The following is a 24943-nucleotide window of genomic DNA, read 5'->3' as shown; positions in this document are numbered from 1 at the left end:
TAATATCATAAATCACTAAAACATGCTGATTCAATATTCATTTATACAATATTAATTATATGAAAAATAAATGAGCCATGATTATTCTGAACTGTCGTGTTTTCATAGCAATGCAACCTCTTTTGGCTCTTTGCCAATCCGTTAGTATTTCAACATGTTCAAAGCTGCAAAACTTCACAAGAGAAATAATCTCTTGTTTTAATCCATGTGATTTTTTTTAAAATTCTACCGCCTTTCCTGCAGCCATAACACCAAAGCGCAACAGCACCACCTAGTGGTGGAAGTGGAGTGTAGCGTTTGAAGACGCCTGTACTGCACTTTTTGTTATACAACAAAGCGATTATTTATCATTTGATTACACAAGGTATTACATAAAGACATATTTTAAACACATTTATGTGTTTTAATGTAAAAGGTTAGCGCATCATTAGACAACGAATTTATTGAATGTAAACCAAATTGTTTTCACAAACTAACTTGTCAGTTCAAACCTGTGTATAATTTTTTTCCCTTTTGCCTGTCCTGGAAAGCATACATTTCTGAGTATAATTTTTTTAATCTTTGAAGGTGTATAAGTTTACCCTAGAGATTACGTTACAACTTTATCTGATAAGTTTTCTTTTTTTAAAAAAAATGCAGAGGCCCACATTTAATCTCGAACAGGTTTTTTTAGTTTGAGGATACGGGAATTCAGTTTGAGTTCTTGGGAAAACCCTGTGTGAGCGTGTTTGTTTGGGACTTCCCAAAACACCTGGACTTACTGCTAATTATCTTATGAACAACGGTCAGAATCGCAAAACGAGCCACTTTTTTAACCGGAAAACCTGATATTTACAAAAAGAAAATCAATAAAGCGTCCAAATTGTATATGCTGTCATAACAGAAAAAGACAAAAATAAAGTTTAAAACATGTGCTACCAATAGAAAATGAAAGTTAGAAAAAGAAAACCATGACGTAACACGGAAGCTTACGTTCAGTCCGAGTCAACAATGGTGTCCACACGCAAGTTCTCCGTGGTTCTCCTTTTATTTTGTGTCTTCTTTTTTCTAAAGTAAGTAAAGCGACATTTTTACACACAGACAGTAGTTTTGTGGACTCATTAAATGTTTTTAATTACATGCGGCGTGTGTTCGGTGACACTGCGAGGCTGTTATGACCACAACTTGATTTAAAGCCTGTATAGAGTTGAGTAAGTTGTAATCGGGATTAAAATTTGGAAAAGAATTGGCTTTTGTCATAAAGGAAGGAACCGAGAAAAGAACATTTTAAAGAAACGAGCTGTTTTCAAGTGTCTTGTGTTTAAGAAAAGGTGTGGTTCGTCTATCCACAGAGAAGAAAAAAACAACAAAAAAACAATGGCAGCCAAGTTCGCCGTAACACTCGAGTTTTAAATTAGACTTTTCTTGTAACCTGTTGGTAAATAGGGGCGTATTCAACCAAGCTACATTACAATAATACAAGATTTGTTTGAATTGTTTGTTTTAAGGAATGAACAGAAAGGAAATGAATGATGGGTTTTGCTTTCTTTTTCAGTGCTGTTTGTTCGGTGTCTACCGAACTAAATGTCCGACACTCTTTTCGAGAAAAGCTTCGTGTGAAAAGGCAGGAATGTCAAGATGGCACTTACGAGCACGGAGGCATAAACTGCTGTAAATGTGCAGCTGGTAAGTTTTATAAAGAAATCATTGTCTGAAAATATTCGGTTTAAGAAAATACGTTTTTTAACTGGAAACTATGGCTTTCTGCCCAGGGTGGTAAAGCGTTGGGGGAACATCTGAAAAAAAAAAAAACAACAACAAATAAATATTTACTTTGCTATATAGCTGTATGTTAATGCTGAAGTGGGATTAGAAGCCCCATAGGCTGGCTGTTGATTTCCTGTGCAATTCTTCAAAAAAAAAAAAAAATCTTGCTTCCTGCACAGTCTGAGTTTTCTCCCCTTGACTAGGATTGTCTCCGGTAGATTTATTTTTTTTTTACTGTGCCAATCAGCGAACAGAAGGAGAAGTTGTGAACAATGACGTTGATTTTCTGCGCTCTTTTAGAATTGTAGCTTGCCTGTAGTTTTGGCAATGGCAGCAGAGGAAGTGAGCAAAGCCGTTCAGTCCATGTTGGCCACGCTTCCAAATATTGAATTGTAAATTGTTAACAGCCGTCTTGTTCAGATCAGCACTTCGCTCTTGGCAGTGGAGGATGGTTGTTTACAGCCCGCCCGCCCGTCCGTCCATGGAATGTATACAACTGTACAAAACCTGCCACTATGGACATAAAAATGAAAATCAACAACAAAAAATTATATGATGAAAAATTACAAAGGGACAGGATTTGATGTTTTAACACATCAAATCCTGAAAAGTGCGACGGGTATTTGTATTCACTCCCGTTCCCTCTTTACTCTTAAATCAAATTCAGTGCAACTGCTTATCCTTTATCACAGTGTGTTTTTTTTACTCTCTGATTCATGTTTGTTTAAATTGCAGGTCAGCGAGTGGGAGAGCACTGCACTAAAACTGCAAACGATGGAAAATGTGTATTTTGTGTTTCACATTTCACTTATAACAGTGAACCCAATTCTAAGGACTCCTGTGAAATCTGCACATCCTGCAGTCAAGAAAACGGTAAAATCCTAGCAGGAAGGATTTACTTGTCAATTTTCTCAGACTAACTGAACAGTGCAGTTAGCCCTTTTTCTGCACCCACTTATAGCATGGGGTGTACCATGGAGGCACACACCAAGATGACAAATTCAAATACGTTTTTGTTTGTTTTTTTTTACTGTGGTTTGTTTTACTTTCAGGAAAAGTCATAATTTTTTTTGCAAGCACGCCAGTTAGTCACACTCTTATCACCTCTATCCACCTGTATTAATACGTCTGGCTGAGACTGAACAAATTAATATTCTTTTATATCAAGAGGATAATTTTCTATTTTAAGGACTTAATCTCACTCTTGATTTTAATTCAATATGTATCCTATAAAAAGTCTCAGATCTATTTATGTTTTCTAATATATTTTTGAAATGGAACCAGGATAGCTTCGTAAGATCAACAAGCATTTAATGTCTTGAGTACCTTGATTTTCATATTTTTTCAAATTATACTTGCAGAATTATTTGTTATACAGTTAATGATTCAGTGATATAAGAAAGAAGAATGAGCTGCTTTTCAATAAAGATTGGAGTAAACAAAAAAATGCAGTGAACCAGAGCATTGAGTCTATTTTCAGCGTTTATGTGTGAAAAGTTCTAAGTTACAACTTTGTTTTGTTCTTTCAGCTAATTTAGAAGAAGAAGAATCCTGCACCACTATCAAAGACAGAAAGTGTAGATGTAAGAAAGGTTACTACTGCCCCAAAGCAGACGGAACCTGTAAAATCTGCAATCCCTGTACAAGGTAAGCTTGCTTCTGTCGGATCTTTATGCTCAACCATTTGTAGAACATTGTTTTCATTAAGTTTCTTGTTAGGTCACACGGTACTCATAGGGATGTGTTGGGCAAACTTAAGACTTTCAGAAAATGAACCCTGACTCATTGGATTTCATTTTTGTAATTTAGTATGTTTATTGGAACGTTCTAAATTGCAAGTAAAATTGCAGTAATCCAATAAATACCCATTCAACTTGAAATTGTGATGGCAAATAATTATAAATGTATTGTTAAATGCATGTAAACATTAAGTTGGATATTTGTATGGAATACTGTATATTTTATATTATGCAACGCAGTAATATACCATTTTTTATGTGGTAATTTCTGATAAAGCTACAAATATGTTATTAAAGAAATGACAAAATGAAACTTAACATATCTAATACCTTAAAATATTTCATTATCCTGCCCAGTTACCAGCTTATTGCATTTCAATTGAAATCTACAACCAAAACCAGCAGCACCTTGCAGTGAATTGGTATTAATCACTGCGGGGTGCAAAAAAACCTGTAAGATAATTAAAAATGCACAATTCAAAAGAAGGAAAAATATCCACATTTACACACAAAGAATTGCACATAAGCATAGGCACTATGAGACTCCGTGTGTGATAGCCCCATATAGAAACTCACAGCTTCAGATGTTAGTGACCCAAAAACAGTAATGTATAACAAAGTGTAATTGCTTTTTACTAAGTAAAGGAACGGCAAACTTGCAAGTATTCCTACAGCTGCTAGAATAATATACCATATTGTTTATTAATAATATAAACTTCAGAATTTTTTTTTATTTTATTTTGATTTGCAGACTTAGGAAACTAAGTAAGAAACTAAGTAAGAACATTTCCTTTCACGTAGAAAAAGCACAGCACCTTCTGACGACCAGTGACCCGGAGTGCACAGGAACATGTGGTTGACCACTTTGTTTTATAAAGCCAGAGAAAATGTCACTTCCTTCAGCATTTTTATTTATATACTCAAAGGACTTAAATCCACATGAAGGGTTTAGGATTTTTTATTATAATTATTATTTATTAAAACATTAGTGTCCCTTTCTCCTCAGTAACCAGCCCATGTCTAGTGCACACATAAATTAAGTCCAGGCTCTGGAGTTCAGTTATTCTAACAGCTTTGAATACATTTGGAAAAGGCAAGCAATTTACATGGTCTTATTAGTTGAAGAACATTGTAAGAGCATAATTTTTACATTTGGGTTCCTGTTGAACAAAACTTCTTCCACTTGCCCTTAAACTTATTTTGAGGAACAAAAAAACTGACCTGGTCTACTACTTACTTTAAGATGTGATTCCACCGGCATCAAAGATGCCTGCACAGCCACCAGTGATGCAGTTTGCAACGAGGAAACAGCTTACAACGAGGAAAGTACTGGTGAGCTATTGTTGAATTTATTTTACAATAACACATTCAAATTGCTTTATAAAATTTACGTTGACTTCATTTGTGAACAAGAATGTTGTGGAAGAGCTTATGATTAAAGTGCTGTGTTTTCCTCTTAAGGCTTACCAGGCGGTGCAGTCGCTGGCATTGTGATTGCAGTTTTGGTTGTTGTCGCCGTGGTGATTGTAGTAGTAGTGTTCAGGAAGAAAATTCTGGGTAAGCGTACATAACACTCAACACATGTATGCTAGATATTCATTTGGTTTTCAGTAAACAGCATTGTTTATCTTGTATAACAGTAATCCAATCCATTAGTTATTTACAATAACAAACTGTTTTTCTTTCTTTCCTTTTTTTTGTTTTTTACTATTTCTAAAGGGTTTCATAAAAAAGACACACCAATGCCCTCTGGCCCTGTGGTAAGTTCATTAACTCAGCCACTTTTATATTTTAAGATACTAGGCTTCTGTGTCATGTTTTCTGTTCACCTAGAAGGCAAAGTTTTAAGTCTTTCTCTTCTTTAACCTTAAACAAGCTGATCCTTTATGTAGGAGGGACAGGTTCGTTGTCCTAACTACTATTGTGTTTTTGTAACAGTTTTGTGAAATGGCAAATGATTCTGTAGATGTAAGCTAAATAAAAACTAATAATCTCTCTGTGCTTCACAGATTGACCCACTTCTTCCAGGTAAGACAGAATATGTCTCTGCATGATCAATAAATCCGTCGTGTTTTCCTTGGTTTCCCCGAGTCACATCTTCCCTGTCTTTTCATCCCAGTGGATATGGAGTCGCACATAGTGGAAGTTGCAGAAATAATCGGCTGGAAAGATATGAGCCAAATTGCACTCAAGTGTCAGATGGCAAATGCCATTGAGAATGCAAAACTCAGCCACCACAGTGATGGTGAAATGTGGACCCAAGAACTACTGAGAAAATGGGTGGAGGCGAAGGGCAGGCCTGCCTCTGTAGAGATGATCTCGACCCTGCGGAAAATGAAGAAAAACAACAAGGCGGACAAAATCAAAGACGTGCTGTATCCGGTCGACTCTCCTACACAATGTAGTAGTTCTGCCTAAATATTTTTTATCTTTTATGATGTTAATAAAATGATGGCATGGATTATTTTTGCACAATCAAAAATGTTTACGATCTTGCAAGCTTAGAATGTGCCTTTTTTTAAAAAAAAGAAAAAAATCAAAATCTTTATATAAACTTTTAAAAACTTTAAATTTAGCGAATGGATTATCACAATCTAGATGCTGGTCCAGCTGACAGGAAAATTGTGCTTAATTGTATTTTTGCTTTTTTTTAAAAAAAAAAGTTGCTTCTGCTGACTTTCCGTTAAATTTGTAATTTTCAAAGAGGTTTACTCTGAATGCACTGAATGAATAAAAACAAGTTCAAATACGTAAGAGGTCAAAAAATACTTAGCAGTTATATCATGTATTATTTAACTTGTTGGTAACTCGTTATTTCCATAAGACTGACATGACACTGTCATAAACATGACATAACACCTGTTAGGAACATGAAGGAGGCTTTATGAATGTCTGACTGTTGTCATGAAGTGTCATTCGGTAAATAATGACACTTAACGCAAAGTTGCATTAAAAGTGCCAACTTTGCATGATTTTGTAAATTATATTTTAATGCAAAGTTAGCATTTTTAATGGACTTTCAATGCAACTTTTAGAGCTTCTAAAGACTGACAGGACCCCTTCAAATAAAGTGTTACCAACTTGTTTTTATAAGATTCAACATATGATGCTCTAGCATTGTTGAATGAGTTTTATTTTGTCTTTCTGTACTCTTTCATCCACACAATACAGATGTGATTGTCCTTTGTAATGTTATTACTCTTTTTAATTTCTGGACATAATTGTTTTTTTGGTTTTTTTTAGATTTTCTCTTAAAGATGTTGGAAATCTCAAATTCACTTTAATAATGGAGAAAAAAAATACTAATTCAAGTGGACATTGAGCATCAATGGTTATATTTTGCTTAATAAAAGGGGGGAAAAAACCAAAGGATAAATGTTTAGTTGTGTTTTGTGGCAGAATATTACATACAGCCCTGGGAAATCTATTACTATAAAAGTTGAATGTAATGCTACTAAATTAAACGTTTCTCTTTGGAAAGCATGGAGTGGCATACAATCAATAGACGACACTTGACAGAGTTCAAAGGCACTAGAAGCCTTGTTATTTCAGCCTAAATGTCTGATTTTTGCATAGATTTGCATATGGATGTTGCTGTACATGTCTTACTTTTTTTTGTGCCAAGAAAAATATATTTTTTTCACTGTTTTGTCTGAAGATTTGGAAAATTAGCAAATATCCCAAGTGATTGTATCAAGTTCTGTGACTGAAAAGGATTCAGATACTGAATAAATAAGCAAAATCAGAAAGGGTGTTTTTAAAACAGCCTCTAGATTATGTCATATACTTGCTCTTTATGGACTGTGATAGATTGTGCATCATTTTAACCCTTATTGGGAGGAGACAGCAAGAGCTTCTGGGTGCATCAAATTTTCAATATAATTTTGGTTTTCATGCTATTTTAATATCTATACTATTAATCTCAGTGTCAGAAAAATGAAAACAACCAATTTGTGTGAATGATCAAAATGTTTTAATATGCCCCCGTTTTCTGTGGATGTAAAATACACTGTTTTGACTAATTTGACAGGTGTCTGGGGTATTTATCCACCATTCACTTCTCTCATAATGGAAAGGATGTTTGATATTTTACAGTTTTCCCCTAAAATCATCTCCTATGTTTTTATTCCACATTAAATAGTAGACAATTGTTGCTAGACTATGCCACAAAAAAAGCCTGCTAGCACTTTGAAATGCCTTTTTGCAGAAATGTGCTATATAGATCAAATTTGACAGATTTTGCACCCAGTTTCTAGCCCAGCAACTGCGTAGTCATCCAAACGTTTCTCCAGATGACAGCACTCTGATAGGATCTGAAAGTCTGAGATGTACAGAGTGACAAAGTAGTTTGGTCATTGCTCACAAACCCCTAGTTTGGGGCGCAGCAGTGAAATCTGGGCGGTCTGTTTTTTGTAGCATGGGTGGAGCGCACAGCCAGGAAATGTTGAGAAGAGGAGGCTGAGTGAGAGAAACTGTCCCCGAGTTGTTCGCATGGAGGCTGCTGCTTTTACCGGATGGACTTTATCAACATGAACTTCCACTTGAAGGGCGCGCGCAGGTAGGTTTGGCGACTCCGTTTTTGATAAACACGTTGGTGTCTCTAAAACCTTAACTTTTTCTGAAAGTCAGTGTGGGGATGCTGAAACATGCTGTCCAAATTATGCAAGACCTTTTCCCGGGAGTATTTGAGTTCCCCTCTGTTGTTGTAAAATTCCACTTACAGTTTCTGGAGGCACAAAGGTTCATTTGTTCGCCGTTTCGGCTCTCGGTGACTCATTTGGTCTGGAAAAATGTTTGTCTACCCGCCACATTTAGCCTTCTATTTAGTTGCTAAGGCAACAAAGGCGGAGCCGCCAACTGCCACCATTACGTCACTGTACTTGCACTGTTTCGTTACGTCTTTGTAGAAAAACTCATTTCTTGTGATATTTCACAAACGTACTCTAAAGCGCAATAATAGCTACTTAATTACATTACCTAATAACTCAAGAAAATGTATTAACTTTAGTAAAGCTACATCTATAGAAATGCAGTTAAATATGCAGTAGAAATCCTGCTGTTTCTGGTTTTTATTGGTCACATCATGCAGAGTCTGTCTCACTTTACAAACATTTAACCTTGGTCAAGTAAGGATAAATAATAACCTATATATGTATATTGAGCCACTTGTTTTTAACACATTGTTTCCTGTATTGGTGAGAAAAAATGTTCTGGTTTAAAGCCCTCAGAAGGAATTGGCACCCCCTCACAAAACATTTGATGTTGTGGTATGCATTTGTACTCAGTCCCCTTTACTCTAATACCCCTAAGTCACATAACTAGTGAATAGAATCCACCTTTGTTTAATATCAATATAAATACAGCTCACCTATGAAGTCCTGAGGTTTGTTTAAAAAAAATTTGGAACACATATGTGGTTTAGCATAGAGTCTGGGTATAAAATCCCAAGCTTTTAATATTTGACAGAGCATGCTTCGGTGAATAAAGCTTATGGTGCACAACTGCAAACATGTCTGATATGGTTATCTACCTAAATTCATTAGTTGGGCAAAGAGAGCATCATCAGGCCCTGTTGGGAAAACAATTAGTTTAGTCCTCCATAAATCTGGCCTTTATGAGAGAGTGAAAAGATGGACTACAAAGGGACTCTAGGTAGTCCTTTTGTAGTTAAAGGGCCTTTTTTTTTTTTTTTAATTCTGCTTCTTTACATGTTGGTCAAAGCAGCTTGCCTTGTCCGGTTGTGATAAGTCATTTACAGTTTATGCCTTATCAAAGATAAGCAGCTAACTTACATGTTTTTGTAACAGAACCTAACAAAGCTTATCTAATATGCGCTTCATTTGAGGCCTCTTGTCGGATTCACTGCGTGTTTTGATGCAAGTGTTGGAAATATTTCTGGTGAGTAAGTCGTACAAGAACCTCACATACGCCATTACTGCTGCCATTTTAATCCCTCGGGCTGCCAAGAAACAACTCGTGGTGTTCAAGTGAACTCATAGTACGTTCACTTCCCTTTTCTAGTGCACCAAAGGAAGTGTCAAGTTAAAATGTTATCACTTTATGATGTTATGAGGATGTAAGATTGGACAATTCCTTCTAGAATATACCTGCAAGGACTTTGTTGGCAAGCTAATGTTCTTTTTTTTTTGCATTACGGGCATTTTGAACATTATGCACTTGTGTAACATGATATCCTAGGGGTGGCTTATATTAAGCTTTTGGGCTTATGTAATATCCTCTTTTCTATACAGCAGAAATTGAAAAGATAAACTATCAATGTGGATGTTTACAAGAAGGGAGTACATGCAGTTTTGAAGGGGTGACATTTTCTGAAAGGTTTAGTCTTTCTACCTCACTCTAGCCAAGTGCGATAGTGGATGAGTGCGTCACTCAGCACACAGCGTCTGTTTTTAGTCGTACGGTCTGTGCTTCCTGCAGTGGGTGGAGAGCTTCCTATAAATAACTCTTATAAATTTGTATTGTCTTATATTCATGTGAACTTTTACTAAAAGAAATATTTATGTTTCTGTTTCAGGATGTGAAATACAGCTGTCTCGATGTCTGCTTGGTGCCTAATCCGGTGTGTTAAACTGCCAATTCAAGATGCAGGGAACCATTGCACGTGTCTGCATGGTGGTGGCCGCTGCCATACTGAATCACCCGTTACTCTTCCCCCATGAAAACACCACGCTGCCGGAGCAAGATGAGGATCTGGTGGCACGGATGCGGGAGCACGAAGAGATGCTGGAGATGGAGCATGCCAGGCTGGCGAAAGAGCTTGCGCAGCTGGACTCCGAGCTGGAGGAGACCTCATCGGATCAAGGTTTCAGTTGGTACTTTTGGAGCGCCGTGTCTTTCGTCATATTCCTTGCCATCGAGATGTGCAGAGCAGATATTGCAGAAGATGAAATTCGTCCAGTTGAGGACGAAGATGTAATATCTGAGACCGTATCCGTCCCTCCCAGGATGATGGATAAGAATGCCCTGAGGAACTTCTGCGATAAATGCGCCTACACTTCGTCCCATGAAAACTGGAAAGTGAGGGAGTTTGTGGAGGGTTTTGCCGACGACCTGCTAGAGTCGCTCCGGAGCATGTGCGACAGGGAGGTGGACATGGAGGTTGGTGATTTCATTGGAGTAGGAAGCATGTTTGAGTCTTGGAAGGTGTGCCAGCCTCTGATGTGTGACCTTTTAGTGCCTTTCACACCTCCTGATCCTCACTCTTTCCAGTACCATCTGTGGTGCAGCTCCTCTAGTGACATTCCACCAGACATGCAGTGTTCTGGCACCATAAAGGTGACCATGTTTGGGGAGAATGAAGAGGCCTGCCTATGTGGTTCTGCCAACCTTGGGGAGGATGTGCTTTGTCTGTTGCATAATAAGAACAAGGTGGTCAAAGTGAACCGCAGCCCAGATGAACTCCTGTGCTCCTCTGGCACACATTTCTTAGCCAAAGATCAAATCATGCGGTGGTTTCAGATCGCCGTCACCAAAGCGTGGGCAGGCATCTCCCACAAATACGACTTTGAGGTTACTTTTCGGAGCCTGGATGCTGCTGGTGCTCTGAAGATCCGATTCCGTTCTGGAAAAGTCATTGTACTGAACCTCATCCCTGTGGTCCAGCTGGAAGACACAAACGCTTATTTTGTCTCGTACTTTCCGTCAGATCACAACAGTTTCCCAGACCCATACTGGCCTCTCTCCTTAGCTGTCTGCGAGAGAAATTTGCTGAAGTATTTAGCTAAGCGACTACCACAAAATTCTTGCCACTTGCACTGCCTTCAGGTCGCTACTTTTCTGCACAGAAAGCAGTTGAGTCTGACAGGAGAATCTGCCCTCACCAGCTACCACTTCAAGACCGCCATGGTGCACTTGCTACTCAGCACCAAGACCTCTGCATGGGGAACAGCCAGTTTGGAGCATAGGCTTCAGGATGTGTTCAGCTTCTTGCAGAAGAGCTTGCAGGAGAAGAGACTGTACCACGCTCTAATCGGGAACAGAAAAGTGCCTCGGGACATTCGGGTTCCTGAGAGATTCCGCAAAGCAGAACCCATCAATCTGTTCAGGTCATTGGTGCTGAGGAGGAAGCTTTATGCAGCGACCGTTAGGCACTTCCAAGAAATGTTGAGAAATGCACCTGTTCTTATAGAAGAGTACACACCTTATTTATCCAATGGATGTTAACACCACCGCCTGGAAGAGAGCTTGTAAGCAGAGGCACAGCTTAATATGGCTCACCATCCAGGCTGGCTGAGCCTGAGAGCAAGCTCAGAATATCACCAATAAAATAGTTAGTGACTGATTCTCCCCTTTTTACCTACACTTATGTCAAAAAATTATTCATACCTCTGGCAGATTTCAGATTTAATCTCTTCATTTCATGACAATGTTTAATCTGACTGATTGTAAAGGATCAGGGAAACAATAAGAAGACCTTCCAACCTCAAAGACCTGAGCTCATCTCTAAAGATAAACACCAGTGGAAGCATGCAAAAAGCTGGTCAGCTGTTAGGATTTGATTGTTGTAATTCCAATTAAGCTGTTTTTATTATTAAGGATGTACATTTTTATAAAACAAAATGTTATCCAAATTGATGTTCCCTGTTTGAGAGATACCAGTCTCATTGGTGGAATGAAATAATTATAAATTAAAATTTGCCAGGTGGTACGACTAATTTTAGGCTCAACTGCAACACTTAAAAGTGTCTTATGGTTACTAATAGTTGTAATGGGTTACATGTTGGAAAATATATGCAGTATTTTGCAGAAAGATCTTTTCAACAAAAGGGGTGCAGGCCACTCTTAGCTTCTTTATTTATACAGTATGTGTATGTATTAACATAAAAATTGGAATTACACCAAATTTTCCTAAGTGGTTTTTTGATTGCATCTCTCTTTAGTCATGAAGTTGACCAATACAATTTCAGAGTTGGAGCTGTTTAACAAGCTAACAAGAACCCTTTGTTACTCCTAACTCCACTCAATCCAAAGGCAGCTGATACTTTTCCTTTTAAAAGCATAGTGACTTTTTTTAAGGTATTGTTTGTGTCTGATATCTACAACTTATTTTTAGTAAACATAGAAAAAATAATTTTAACCAGACTGAAAATGTATCATTTTTATTTTTTTAAAAAGTGCAAAATTTTGACATGGTTGATCAGAAGCTCATTCAGTTAAAGGGATACAAATTCATTTACTTTGTGACAATTGTCTCCAAGAAATACAGGCAACATATCAAGTACAGAGAATGTTCAGTGGACAGTTTGATAATGGAGCTGATTTGTGGTAGTGAATATAAATTGACAGATGAACAGCTGTTTGTTATAGGCCAAGGTCATAGTCGGGTTTCCCCTCAGCGACGCTCTTGTAGAAGGCTTTGTAGGTGTCCATATTGAACATGGTGATTTTAACAGCTGGATCCTCCAGCATGCGCTCAGTCCACTTCTTCAGCTCAGGAGTGTGATCCAGGCAGCTGACAAGATGTAGGAAATAAAATGATGCAGAGAAGAACATTTCAGAAGCACAGTTTTTGGTTTTATTTTTTAAAAACCGATGACTGCAGTTAATAGCCAGTCACACAATGTTTTTTTGTTTTGTTTTTTTTTTTAATACTGTACTTGAGCGTTACTGCACTGACCAATAAGTAAATTACTTCAAAACAAAATGCTCTGCTTTTGTTATATTTTTTTATGTTTTACCGTAAATGATAACTTTTAACTTCTGGTTTTTTGCACCTATTCAATGAACACTTCCCATAAATAAAATTACATATTTAGTACATGGTTTATAAGTGTTACTCACTGCTTCAGCTCCAAGACCTCGATCCTCTCAAAAAATGGCCACATCATGTAGTCGATCATTGTGATGGTGTCACCTTCAAAGAACTTTGTCGTTTTCTTCTCCAAGTGCTGAAAATCAATCACCATCATCAGTGTTGTGTCGAGTATAGCGCGTTCATTTGGCGACCAAAGTAATTCATTTAACCTTGAAGGTAAAGACAAAAAAAAAAGAAAAATATCCCAATACGTATTCAACCAACCTCATTCAATTTAGCAAATTTCTCTTTCAGCTCAATTTCCTGATTAGAGACATCCTCTCCATTCCTCCTTGCTGATGGGATCTTGTAGAAGTAAGGTATTACCTAAATAAAAAAAGTAGCAGCATTTCTTTGGTTACTAAAAAAAAACAAAAAAAACCAGCCATAATCAAAAGCTAAATATTTTAATGCAAATTTTGCATGGACTTTACCTTGGAAAAATGCTCCAGCAGCATTCTTTGTTGGGCTTTTCCAAAAGGAGAGGATGGAAGAAGCTTCTTCTCAGGATACACTTCATCCAGATACTCGCAGGTGATGGGAGACTCGTATATAATTTCACCAGCAGATGTCTCCAGTGCAGGCACAAGACCGAGAGGGTTCTTTTCAAGAAACCACTCAGGTTTCTCTTGCAAATCGATGTTGATGGTGTCATATCTTGCGTACAAAACAAAATCGGGTTGTTCAGGCAATGAGGAAATAAGTTCATTAACAAATTAAAAAAATGTTGATTAAAGAAAACTGTTTTTAAAATGTATTTTTACTTGATCCCTTTGGCGTTCAGCACTAATCTGGTCCTTTGAGCAAAAGGGCAGAATCTCATGCTGTAGAGACGCAGCCGACCTTTGGGAACAGGGCCAGGTGCAGGGCTTCCTAAGATCAACCGCAAAAAGGTTTCTTTTTCATGACCAAATGCAACTAGACAAACAACAAATGTGTATCCTATTCTGATTGTGTAATATTTAAAAATATGTTTTTCTTTAAATGCGCAATAATTTTCTAATCTTTCACGTCAACATTTCAACAGAAATAACTAATTCATAATAAAAAAAGACAGGATGAAAATCAGGTCAAGTTGAGGTATACTAGAATAAATATCTTAATGGGATACGAGTAGACCTGAATCAACGATCTGGCTTTTTGTAGAGCATATTACACTTAAGACATAAATGAGAAGTATTATCGTGACAAACTACACAAAAACACTTATAATCGTCAGAGAACTTTTGATATGATTCTCTATAACTTGTGTTTTGAAGAAGTATTCACCCACTTTCAGATTTCTGCTTCGTCACGCTATTGCGTCGGCATCTCAGAAAGTGCTAAAACAAACTTTTATTCTAGTTATAGCCAAAATGTATTCATTTGTCCGCTTAAAAATGCCATTTATCAACACATTCAATTCATATTAAAAACTTTGATACAATGAAATTATGGCGCGGTAATGACCAACGAGGGAAAAAAAACAAACCTGCAGCTCAAACGGATGAAAAAATGCTTTTGTAATGGATCATTTACAAGCTGGAGGGAAGACGTCATATAACAGACACCACAATGACTTAGCAGATTTATTCCCATCATTATTTCTACCTGAGAATGTCAATGAGGTTAGCACTTCCGGGTTGGTTAAAATAATAAAACGTATTCTTGGAGAAAACAAACTGGACTACCGTCCGCGGTACAAACTTTAGCAAGCTGACAGAACGCAGGAAACGGTCCCTATGTTGACTTATCTGGTCGTTTCTTACCTTTAGCGAAACATTTTTCAGTAGCCATGGCGTTCCTGAGGACTGGGACGGAATCTGTTTGACCAGAGGTGACAACACGCTGCACAGCGGAGAAATACTTTATTTTATCCACTACTTCCGGCGTAGGCGCGTCAGAAAATTGGGAGCCAATAGCGCATTAGTAGGCGGATACAAATGAAAGGTGACTTAGCGTTAAATATGATATAACTCATCTTTTTTGAGGAGGTGTAGTTTAGTATTTACAAGTGAAGTAACTGTTTTCCGTATATATCTATTTCTATCGAGTATCATTTGAAGTTTTTTAAATGTATTTATTTATTCACAATTTAAATTATGCAGATAATAACAACCACAAAGAGACATTGCACAATAAGCCAAAGAAGGAAAAAAAAAGGGGTGCTTATTGAATATTGTTTCTCCGAATAATAGAAAAGGACATTTTTGTTTTGTTTTTGAAACTTTTCCGTTTCAGGTACTTTCCAGAGTAAAAGTTTTTTTTCATTATTGTTTATTTTACAACAAATGCAAAAAACACATATTTTTGCACCACAATAATCTTAACATGAAAAGTATTTTAAGATGACATCCTGGGAGTACTTACTGATAATAAATTGAGCTTCGGGACCCCAGGCAAATCAATGAACACAAAAACTTTTATTGGAAACTATTCCACTTCTAAGAATGGAGATTTGTCCTAAATGTGTGATCATATATTTCTCATAAAGATGGCATCTCAGGACAATATTTGGTCTAATGTGCTTTTACTTTTTCAGTTCTTACAGGACACATGTTTACATTCTGCAAAAAAAAAATGTCTTTCCCAATCCAAATTCAATTCTTATCTTGACACTCCATGCTCTATTTCACCACACAGGTCTGTCAGGTCTGATTTCTTTGTATTCTGTCATGTATTCAGACGATAGTCAGAATACATGGCTAATGTGAAAGCTTGGATGTCTCTCTCAGGCAGTGGTATCATTACATAGCACAAGTAAAGCTTAACATATTTGGTTCTTGTTAAATTGTTGATGGAAAAGACTACCTCAAATGTTTTTTTTTTTTTTTTTGTGGTAGTACGAAGACTAAAGTCAGTTTGCATTGAAGCCAAATTCCTTCTGTAGGACAATTATTCAGTTCTTAAATGTGTGAAAACTGTTGCCCTGAAGCAACTCCCTTGGTGTTTAACATTCAAAATCAGCTCCAGCTTTGTGCTCACACATTCACCGTCTAGGAGACGGAGCCAATGTTCAGCTTTCACACAGAATATATTTTCTATTTATTACATGCAAATGGGTGGTTTACAAACATGACCTACATTAATTGAATACTAAATAAAAGCTGTACTTAAATCGTATACATAGTGTTTGTCAAATAAGCATATTTGAATAATGTTGTGCATGCAGACATTGGATTTGTAATGTTGCAGCTTTTTAGAGCTTCATTCTTTAAAAACAGTGTTTTGTCACCATTCATCTGTTATATAACTTTAAGCACATAACATCTAGGAAATAGGGAAGAAGCATTATAGTTGCATATTTACTTATTCAAACCTGGCACCTTCATGTTTGAACCTCTAAATGTAATGGCAGCCATGGCAATGACAGCTTTCATTTACAGTAGTAAATAAAGTTATTTACTACGTTCAGTAGTAAAGAACGAAAGTTAGAAAAAAAAAACACAGCAAGATATCTTTGATGGAATATATTTTATTTTTATTTTTGACATAGATAGCACATGCCTAATTTTAGAAAGAAGTTTTGAACCAACACCCACTTTCATGAAATTACCTTTTAAATGGTCAGTAGAAACAAAATGCAATAGAAAGATTAAAAAAAACCCAGCCATATGACAGACATAGAAAACATGTAGACTTGTTGCTATAAAGCGTTGATTATTTGTTTTCTACAGGCCATAGTCAAAGTCAGGTTTTCCATCCAGGAAGTTGTTGTAGAAGGTTTTGTGATTCTCTGTGCTGTGCATGGTGGCTTTAACAGCCGGGTCCTCCAGCATCAGCTCCGTCCACTTCTTCAGTTCAGGTGTGTGGTCCAGGCAGCTGAAAGATCCAGAGAGAACGCTTTACAGCACATCACTTTCCAACTCTATGCCATCATTTGGACTTAATACATTCCCTGAGATAGATATTTCTGAATAAAACCCAGGCCATATGGGTGTCACTGACTACTGAGGTACTGGGATCTCTCCTCTGATACCACAATTTACTTTTTCCTGTACTTCTTGTTGGTCTAGTTTATTCCCACTAAATGATCTGAAAACTTTTTGAACCTAGAATACAAAAAACTAAAAAAAAAAAAGTAAATATTACTCACTGTTGTACTTCAAACATCCCAAGCCTCTCAAAGAATGGCCACATCATGTAGTCGATGAAGGTAATGGTATCACCTCCAAAGAATTTTGTCTTCCTTTTCACCAAGTACTGAAAAAAAAAATTACATTAAGCACTTCTGTCTGGGGAAAAAAAGCAAAGCAATTACAATAAGTAATTAAAATGCAAGAAGTCGTTAAGGATAATGTTCGTGAGAACATATCGGACATTAATGAATTATTTTAACATTATCCGACTAAAAACTTTAAAAAGTCTTAAAAAAGACTTAAAACTTAAAAAGTCAACATATCACACTGAAAAACACTGAAAAAGAAGAACAGGCTTCCTTTTTCAGTGTTATGAAAAAGGAACACTGAACACTGTCATGACACTGACAGACAGTCTGACTATGACTGACTATGTGATTTCACTGAAGTTTAAGTCTACTTTTGGGTCTAGATGTTACTTGTGTAATTAACTTTAAAGGTAACTTCATGTATTGTTACTTTTAAGCTAAAATCTCCAGCATGGGGAAGTGGGATGATCTTGGGTTTTCTTGACAAGGGCTATCTTTAAAATGATCTGAAATCAACAAGTAGGGGGTGAAATGTAAGCGCAATGAACAGGACAATTATACTAAAGAAAAAAATAATAATTTTCGTCCCTGAAACATTCAATCAATCGCGTCAAGGATAGTTTACATGCTAACTTTAAGCTGAATTCAATTCACACAAATACAGCTAATCTGTTTTAGAAGCCCATAAAAGTTGTACATTAGGACAAAAATTCACATAAATTATTAATAGCCCCAAATCAATCTGAACAGAATTAACCAATGGACATTTCCCCAAAAGATATTACAACTTACTTCATTTAAACTGGTGAACTTCTCCTTCAGTTCAGCTTCTAATCCTGACACATCATCACCCTTTCTTCTTGCTGATGAGATCTTGAAGAGCTGTGGTGTTATCTACAGAAGACAAGATTGATTTCGCTCATTTATTTCCATACAAACAGGAAAGCATTCAGCATCCACATGGAATTAGCACCAAAGATTTACATGATGATGTTCTTCGACACAAACCTTGGAAAAGTGCTCCAGCATCATTTTTTGTTGGGCTTTCCCAAAAGGAGTTGCTGGAAGCAGCTTCTTCTCAGGATACACTTCATCCAGGAACACAGAGGTGATGACAGACTCATTCACCACTTCACCAGCAGGTGTTTCTATTACGGGAACAAGACCGTCAGGGTTCTTCTCAAGGAACCAGTCAGGTTTCTGTTTCAAATGGATGTTGATGGTTTCGAACCTAAAGAAAAAAAAACACCTTTAAGTAAGGACAAATCCTATTTCAGGGTTGTATATGAAGTTTCTTATATGGAAAAAAACAATATTTTATTTACTTGATCCCTTTGGCGTGCAACACCAATCTGGTTCTTTGGGCAAAAGGGCAGAATCTCATGCTGTATAGACGCACCTGATCTTTCGGCACTGGACCAGGTGCAGGACTTCCTGTTTTAAATTTAAATGCAACATTGAAACTATGTTGATTTTTTTATTATGTTTTTTACATTGCATTTTGTCTCTGTAATCCTCAAAATGTTCTACTTTAAAACACAGACGCCTTCTGCTCTACATCTTTCTGAAAAGTTCTGTAAAACCCACAGTTGCAGTTCATTATTATAACAAAGAGAATACTTTAGGTCTGACGATAATCGTCAGCAGACCTCAGTAGCACTCAATAGCAAAAACAAACTGAACTTATAATAATTTCTAAGGCATACGATTTACCAAGGCACGTAATTTGACTATTTGACTGACAAAAATAAATTCAGCACATGGATAAGTGAAAATCGCTCTCTCTCTCTCTGCCTCTCTCTCTAGTTTTGCTCTAAAGAGCCTGTATCCAATTCTCCATTTCGAGGAGGTTATTACAGTATTGATTTATTCATTCAATTCGCCTTTTAAAATTTGATATAGGTCCTAAAATGATCTATCCTTTTAAAGGAATTTTGTCTTGTTCCTATTAACAAAGCTACGCGGCGCGTGTACATGAACAAAGAAAATCGTCTAATTTATTAGTCTCCATTAGAAACAAGGTGATTCTTACCCGCGGCGAAGCTCTTTTCGGACGACATAGTTTGCGGTAAAACTTCTTAAAATGGTTGCATAGAACCAAACACCCGGAACTGAGCACAGAAGCCGCAGTCCTTTATTTAAAGAGCTTCTTCCGGGGAGGAGACGCCAGTCCAAGGAAGTTTTCTAGAAAGCTTAAACAAGACCAGACAGCCCCGTTTTCTTTTGTTTTCTTTTCGTGTGTCAGCGGGTTTATCCACACAGGAACTTGTCAGTAAAATTTCATATTATTAAAAAAAATATATTGCGGCAATTCATAAAAAAAAAGATAAATTAATTAGACACGGTGTTGCATGTCAAGTTGTTGTTTATTGTCTAAATTACATAAAATGATAATTGAAGGCAAACGAAATTACTTTTTTCTCCACAGAATGCGTTGTAAAGTAATAAAAAGGTCACAATGACTCTGCACTTTGACCAAAACACACGCCCGTTTACAGAACAGCCAGGAGAACCGCTGAGTAACGTGACTCAGCATTTTTTGTCTTATATTATGACAAAAACATTATTATGACAAAAACAGTATTATGTTTTTGTCATAATAATGACAACATAAGAACAAAAACGACTGTATGGTTTCTAAGCAACTATAGACTGCAGGATAGTGCTGTCTAAGCAGAGGCGCAAAAAGTGGGTATGCAGGGTATGCAACGCATAGGGGCGCAGCACCAGAGGGGGCGCCAAAACCCCGTCTGGAGGGGGCGGCGCGCCGATGATGTTTTCCCGTACACTTTTGCGCGCCTTACGCTCCTTCACCTCGCGCACATAACGAGGTAAATGTAGCGAGTTTTACCCTTCACGTATCGTCGCCTCGGGGGGGGGGGGGCTGAGTGAGCGTCGCTCCTTCACCCTGACGTTCCTTCCCTCGGTCGGGGGGAGGGGGGCGCCGATCTATGTTTTCGCATCCACCTGAATAATGTGTAGTTGCGCCACTGTGTCTAAGGATGGTGTGCCTCTTGTTAAATATATGCCATTGCTGTTCCATAAGAGTACTACAGCCATCAGAAGTCTTTCTCTGTGCCTAGATGACATTTTGCAAAGGCCAAGATGTTATGGGAATTACTCAGACAAATGACTTCCTTTTAGGTCTGAAACCAGTAGTAGGGATTCAGTAGTATACCATCTCTGCTGGACTGTCTTCCTTGAGATGTGGACATAGACATGGCTATCTACCACCAAGGCAGCCTTGGTGGTAATCCTTTTCTTTCGTTTTTGCCGTTTTCCCTTTCAATTTTTCCACACGGTTAAACTTCTTGTGTTTTTAATATAATACCTGACAGCAAGAAATGTCCTGCTGCCAGAAAGCATGAAGAAAGACTTGCAAATGGAGCAGACTGCAAGCTGGAGGCAGAGCACCCATGGACTCCAAGCAGGAGGAAGCAATCTTGGATAAAGACTCCACGTGGTATACTGGAGCCTGTTTTTGTTGTGTACTTTGCTGCATGATTTGCTGAATGGAACTCTGGCCACTATACGGTGATGATGAAACATTTGGGACTGGATGTTTTCCACCCAGCACTGGCCAGGAACACCCTGAAGAACCTCACTGATAAATGCACACGTGCTTCAGCCCACTGAAGGGTGAGCGAACGTTTCTACGAAGACCTGCTAGTCACTCTGGAACACGTGTGACAGGGTGTACACCTTTCACCCTCTTACCCCCTTTGCTCCCTTTTTGTGTTTTATCGCTGTATACACGCCTCACTTATTGAATAGAAGTGTGCACCACTCCCTATAGGAAGATTTGTAAGGCTGCCACTCCCAGGATTATGTATGTATTCAGAAGTCAAGACTTAGAAATGCAAACGGTTGCATAAGTTATTTCAAATTTTGCTGAGATGGCAGGGTTTCTATGCTTTTCTTGTAATTGTTTGTTTTGGTGTTTAAAGTTGACCAAAATGACTCAGCACCCCCTGCTAATACCAGATACATTGTGTGTAAAGGTTATTTTATAATACCAAGACGTAAAATGCGGTTCTATCAAATTTTAGAATTGACATGTAAAGTTTTTAAAGAATAATTCTCCCTATTATGATTCAGTCTCTTATTAAACATAGATGCTTTGGTAAAGCTAAATGACCTAAAACAGGAACGGTTGAGTCTGATTAGAAACAAACAAAGGTTAAGTGCCTTATGTAATGTATTTACATGTTTAGTTCCAAATGCAAATTTTAATGACATGAAATCTCACAAACTAACAGTTAATACCAGAACCTTTCAAAACCCCATATTACCAGTGAATATTGATTGTTACACACACTTTGTTTGAGAGTGTGAGTCTTTTTTTGACTATTGTCTTGCTTTGCTTTACATGTAATAATAATAATAATAATAATAATAATAATAATAATAATAATAATAATAATAATAAAAAAAACGACATCAAATTCAGAGTAGAAACCTCATAGATTTAGTTTTAAATCACAAAGTTATTTTTTGACAAAGTTTATCAAAAAACAATTTCATTCAGAAAACAACAGTCAAAAAGCTTCATGATGTAAATATAATTCCCCCCCCACCACCCTCAACTATCAGATGTTTTCTACAGGCCATAGTCATAGTCGGGTTTCTCGGCAGCGTATCCCTTTAAGAAAGCTTTGTGGGATTCCACGCTGTGAATTGTGGCTTTAACAGCAGGGTCCTCCAGCATATGGGCTCTCCACTTCTTCAGCTCAGGTGTGTTGTCAAGAAAGCTAAAGTGACAAAGAATGGGTAAAGCAGTCAGTCACAGGACAGCACACTAACGTTCAGTTTGGTTAATATGTAGCCCATATCTATATTATGTTTTAGGATTTGGGTCCATTTTTCCTTGCTAATTCTCCAAACTTCAGTATCTCATCAGGCTTAGAACTATTTGACTTGCTGAAAAAAATATTTGCAAATTGTCATAACTGGAAAGAGTAAGTTTATACTTTCAGTTATTAAATTATAAAGCACCAATTTGCCCTGAAAAAGCCTTTCTATAGAATGTTAAGTGCATGAGTTTTAAAACTATATTACAACTGAAATCAAATGTCTGATTTTATTAACAACACAAAAAGAATGAGACACAATCTAATGAGTATTCTCTATTTTAGCGATATTCCATTTATTTTTTTATTTTTGCCTTTTTCACTGCACAGTTTACTTAGGTAGTTTACAACAACGACAACAGAAAAGTATCAGCACTCACGGTTCCAGGTCACCCATTTCAATTCTCTCAAAAAATGGCCACAACATGTAGTCGATCATTGTGATGGTATCACCATCAAAGAACTTTGTTTTCTTCTTCACTAGGTGCTAAAAGTAAAAAAGAAATACATAAATGTGTTACACGGATATCCTTTTTGCTCTAATGTATTACGAGTCTGTTTTAGCTTAAGAAAAAAATACTTTACATCTCGTGGCTAAAGCAAAAAAAAAAAAAAATAACAATAATAAAATGTTACTAATTACCTCATCCAACTTGGTCAAAGACACTTTCAGCTCAGCTTCTAGTCCTGAGACATCTTCCCCTTTTAACCTCCGCATTGGGATCTTGTAGAAGTGTAGTTCCACCTACAGAAACATTTGTTGCTTTTAGGGGTCCGTGTGTCTACAACAAGCCCCTAAGATTTGGATTTAACATTTTCCGCATAACATACTTTGGAAAAATGCTCCAGCATCATTCTTTGCCGGGCTTGACCATAAGGTGTGGAGGGAAGCAGCTTTTTCTCTGGATACGCTTCATCCAGGTACTCACAGGTGATTGCAGATTCATAGATCACTTCACCAGCAGGTGTCTCCAGTGTTGGCACCATACCAAGAGGGTTCTTCTCAAGAAACCACTCTGGTTTGTTTTTCAAGTGAATGTTGATGGTGTCAAATCTGGAAAACACACACACGCACACACACAGACACAAAGTTCTGCAGTGCCTCAAAGAAATAAAATGTTTCTCAAAATGTATATCAGGAACAAACATGTTGCCAATGACAGATACAATCTGAGGCAGCATTACTTGATGCCTTTGGCGTGCAGCACTAGCCTGGTCCTCTGGGCATAAGGACAGAATCTCATGCTATAGAGACGTATAATATCTTTGGGCACCGGGCCAGGTTCAGGGGTTCCTGAGTGTCATAAAAAAATACTAATAAAAAAATCTGCAAATGTATGTAATTAATACATATATGGAGCCATAAATTGAGTAAGTATTATTGAACACATTACAATAAGCTTACATCGCTTTGCAAAAGTCCTGGAATGTTTTTCCCTGTTGGAAACTACAAGCATAATGTATAACCAGATTTTATGAGATAGGCCATTATGGAGTGGAGCTTAAATATGAAGCACAAATGAAACGTGATTTGATGTTCACTTTCTCAGCTCGAGCCATTTTGCACAAATGTACAAAAGTTTCAATCCCTACATGTGCACAGTGTGCAGAGATCTGAATCAAAGCATTAGTGAAGAGTTCCCTAGAGTATGAAGTATTGAGTACCCATTATTACTGTTTAATAGAGACTGTGTGCCCTGTGACAAACTGGCGACCTGTCCAGGGTGTACCCCGCCTCTCGCCCAGAATGTTAGCTGGAGATAGGCACCAGCAACCCTCCCGACCCCACTAAGGGACAAAGGTGTAAAGAAAATGGATGGATGGATGGATAGAGACTGTGGTATTTCCATATATGGTATTTTTGAGCTTTCATGTAGTGAGGGAAAAAACAGCATACAAAGTCTGTACACACAGTTACACATTAATATACCCTTTGATCTGTAAATATAAATCATTAACAATAACCCAATAGTGTAATGCACTCAATAATAATACCCACTCTTTGTCAATATCAACCAGACTTTGGAGTTTTACAAGATAAGTTCTATGCAACTAATGACTTAACATCTGCCATGCTCTTAAATTATACTTTTTTCTGACAACTGTGTTATCCAACATATTTTAGGACACACGTCAAACTCAAGGCCTGCCATAAATTTTTTTTATAGGGCTCTCTACCTTGTGGAGGGACATAAATAGAACATTCAAGGTAACTTTGTAATGTGTTCATTCAAGATAAAATATATTCCTCAATCAAACATTAGCAGTTTTTATCTGTATACGTGCCAAATTACATCGCTGTGACAAGATGTTCAATATTATTTAATAAGTATTCATCAAATGTAGACAGAGTAATTTATTAATATTTTTCCAGTTTGGAGAAATAAGAGTAGGAATAAGACAACATTCTTCTACTTTGCACTAAGCACATTGAATTGTCTTGTTGCTGAAAATGTGCTATATAAATAAAATTACCTTTACTTCAGCTAACTTGAGAAAAATATTTTAAGAAGAGAATTTTAAAATTTTAGAGTTTTACCTTTGATCACACTCTTTTCAGTGGACATGTTTGCACTTAGAACTTGCCACACAGGAGACTTTATGAACAGGAACTTAACTGTGGACGTTTTTTTATGTGCCTTGTGCT

General features: G+C 37.2%; 4 protein-coding genes across 5 annotated transcripts; 2 read left to right on the top strand and 2 right to left on the bottom strand.

Annotated features, from left to right (window-relative positions):
* Positions 1–855: 855 nt before the first annotated feature.
* Positions 856–5946, top strand: fas (Fas cell surface death receptor). Its single transcript, XM_008429379.3, has 9 exons — positions 856–1052; positions 1535–1665; positions 2482–2619; positions 3276–3393; positions 4729–4817; positions 4947–5042; positions 5205–5245; positions 5495–5513; positions 5605–5946. The coding sequence occupies exons 1-9, from the start codon at positions 991–993 to the stop codon at positions 5901–5903; spliced, it is 993 nt and encodes a 330-aa protein (XP_008427601.1). The 5' UTR covers positions 856–990; the 3' UTR covers positions 5904–5946.
* Positions 5947–7342: 1396 nt separating this feature from the next.
* Positions 7343–11788, top strand: itprip (inositol 1,4,5-trisphosphate receptor interacting protein). The gene is made up of 2 exons (XM_008429378.2): positions 7343–8043; positions 10021–11788. Exon 2 carries the CDS (start codon positions 10089–10091, stop codon positions 11667–11669), a length of 1581 nt encoding a protein of 526 aa, XP_008427600.1. The 5' UTR covers positions 7343–8043; positions 10021–10088; the 3' UTR covers positions 11670–11788.
* An 800-nt stretch (positions 11789–12588) lies between these two features.
* Positions 12589–15202, bottom strand: LOC103476790 (glutathione S-transferase omega-1-like). 2 transcript variants are annotated; one of them, XM_008429376.2, is made up of 6 exons: positions 15048–15202; positions 14064–14172; positions 13734–13956; positions 13525–13626; positions 13287–13393; positions 12589–12957 (listed from the first exon to the last, which is right to left on the bottom strand). In XM_008429376.2, the coding sequence occupies exons 1-6, from the start codon at positions 15073–15075 to the stop codon at positions 12807–12809; spliced, it is 720 nt and encodes a 239-aa protein (XP_008427598.1). In that variant the 5' UTR covers positions 15076–15202; the 3' UTR covers positions 12589–12806. The 2 variants fall into 2 exon arrangements, with proteins under 2 accessions (XP_008427598.1, XP_008427599.1); XM_008429377.3 differs by lacking the exon at positions 15048–15202 and adding an exon at positions 14771–14902.
* A 1531-nt stretch (positions 15203–16733) lies between these two features.
* Positions 16734–24938, bottom strand: LOC103476786 (uncharacterized). Its single transcript, XM_081616628.1, has 12 exons — positions 24836–24938; positions 23482–23590; positions 23128–23350; positions 22940–23041; positions 22677–22783; positions 22051–22197; positions 19479–19525; positions 18772–18880; positions 18455–18677; positions 18239–18340; positions 17375–17481; positions 16734–17100 (listed from the first exon to the last, which is right to left on the bottom strand). Exons 1-12 carry the CDS (start codon positions 24861–24863, stop codon positions 16950–16952), a joined length of 1455 nt encoding a protein of 484 aa, XP_081472754.1. The 5' UTR covers positions 24864–24938; the 3' UTR covers positions 16734–16949.
* Between the last annotated feature and the right edge of the window lie 5 nt (positions 24939–24943).

This window comes from Poecilia reticulata, chromosome 15 (assembly GCF_904066995.2).
Source record: "Poecilia reticulata chromosome 15, P_reticulata-male-v2, whole genome shotgun sequence".
Classification (NCBI taxonomy): domain Eukaryota; kingdom Metazoa; phylum Chordata; class Actinopteri; order Cyprinodontiformes; family Poeciliidae; genus Poecilia; species Poecilia reticulata.
Note: the sequence above shows the minus strand (reverse complement) of the source record. Positions and strands in the feature narration are given on the sequence as shown.

Bases quoted from the DNA above. Each gene is read 5' to 3' on its own strand.
- fas (XM_008429379.3), top strand. From the start codon at position 991: ATGGTGTCCACACGCAAGTTCTCCGTGGTTCTCCTTTTATTTTGTGTC. The intron at 1,666-2,481 runs GTAAGTTTTATA...TTTAAATTGCAG, and splicing joins CTGCTGTAAATGTGCAGCTG to GTCAGCGAGTGGGAGAGCAC. The intron at 2,620-3,275 runs GTAAAATCCTAG...TTGTTCTTTCAG, and splicing joins ATCCTGCAGTCAAGAAAACG to CTAATTTAGAAGAAGAAGAA.
- itprip (XM_008429378.2), top strand. From the start codon at position 10,089: ATGCAGGGAACCATTGCACGTGTCTGCATGGTGGTGGCCGCTGCCATA.
- LOC103476790 (XM_008429376.2), bottom strand. From the start codon at position 15,075: ATGGCTACTGAAAAATGTTTCGCTAAAG. The intron at 13,957-14,063 runs GTAAAAATACAT...TTTGTACGCAAG, and splicing joins CTGAACGCCAAAGGGATCAA to ATATGACACCATCAACATCG. The intron at 12,958-13,286 runs GTGAGTAACACT...ACATCTTGTCAG, and splicing joins GAGGTCTTGGAGCTGAAGCA to CTGCCTGGATCACACTCCTG.
- LOC103476786 (XM_081616628.1), bottom strand. From the start codon at position 24,863: ATGTCCACTGAAAAGAGTGTGATCAAAG. The intron at 22,784-22,939 runs GTAATTAGTAAC...TTTTACTTTTAG, and splicing joins CTTTGACCAAGTTGGATGAG to CACCTAGTGAAGAAGAAAAC. The intron at 17,101-17,374 runs GTGAGTAATATT...TGGATCTTTCAG, and splicing joins GGGATGTTTGAAGTACAACA to CTGCCTGGACCACACACCTG.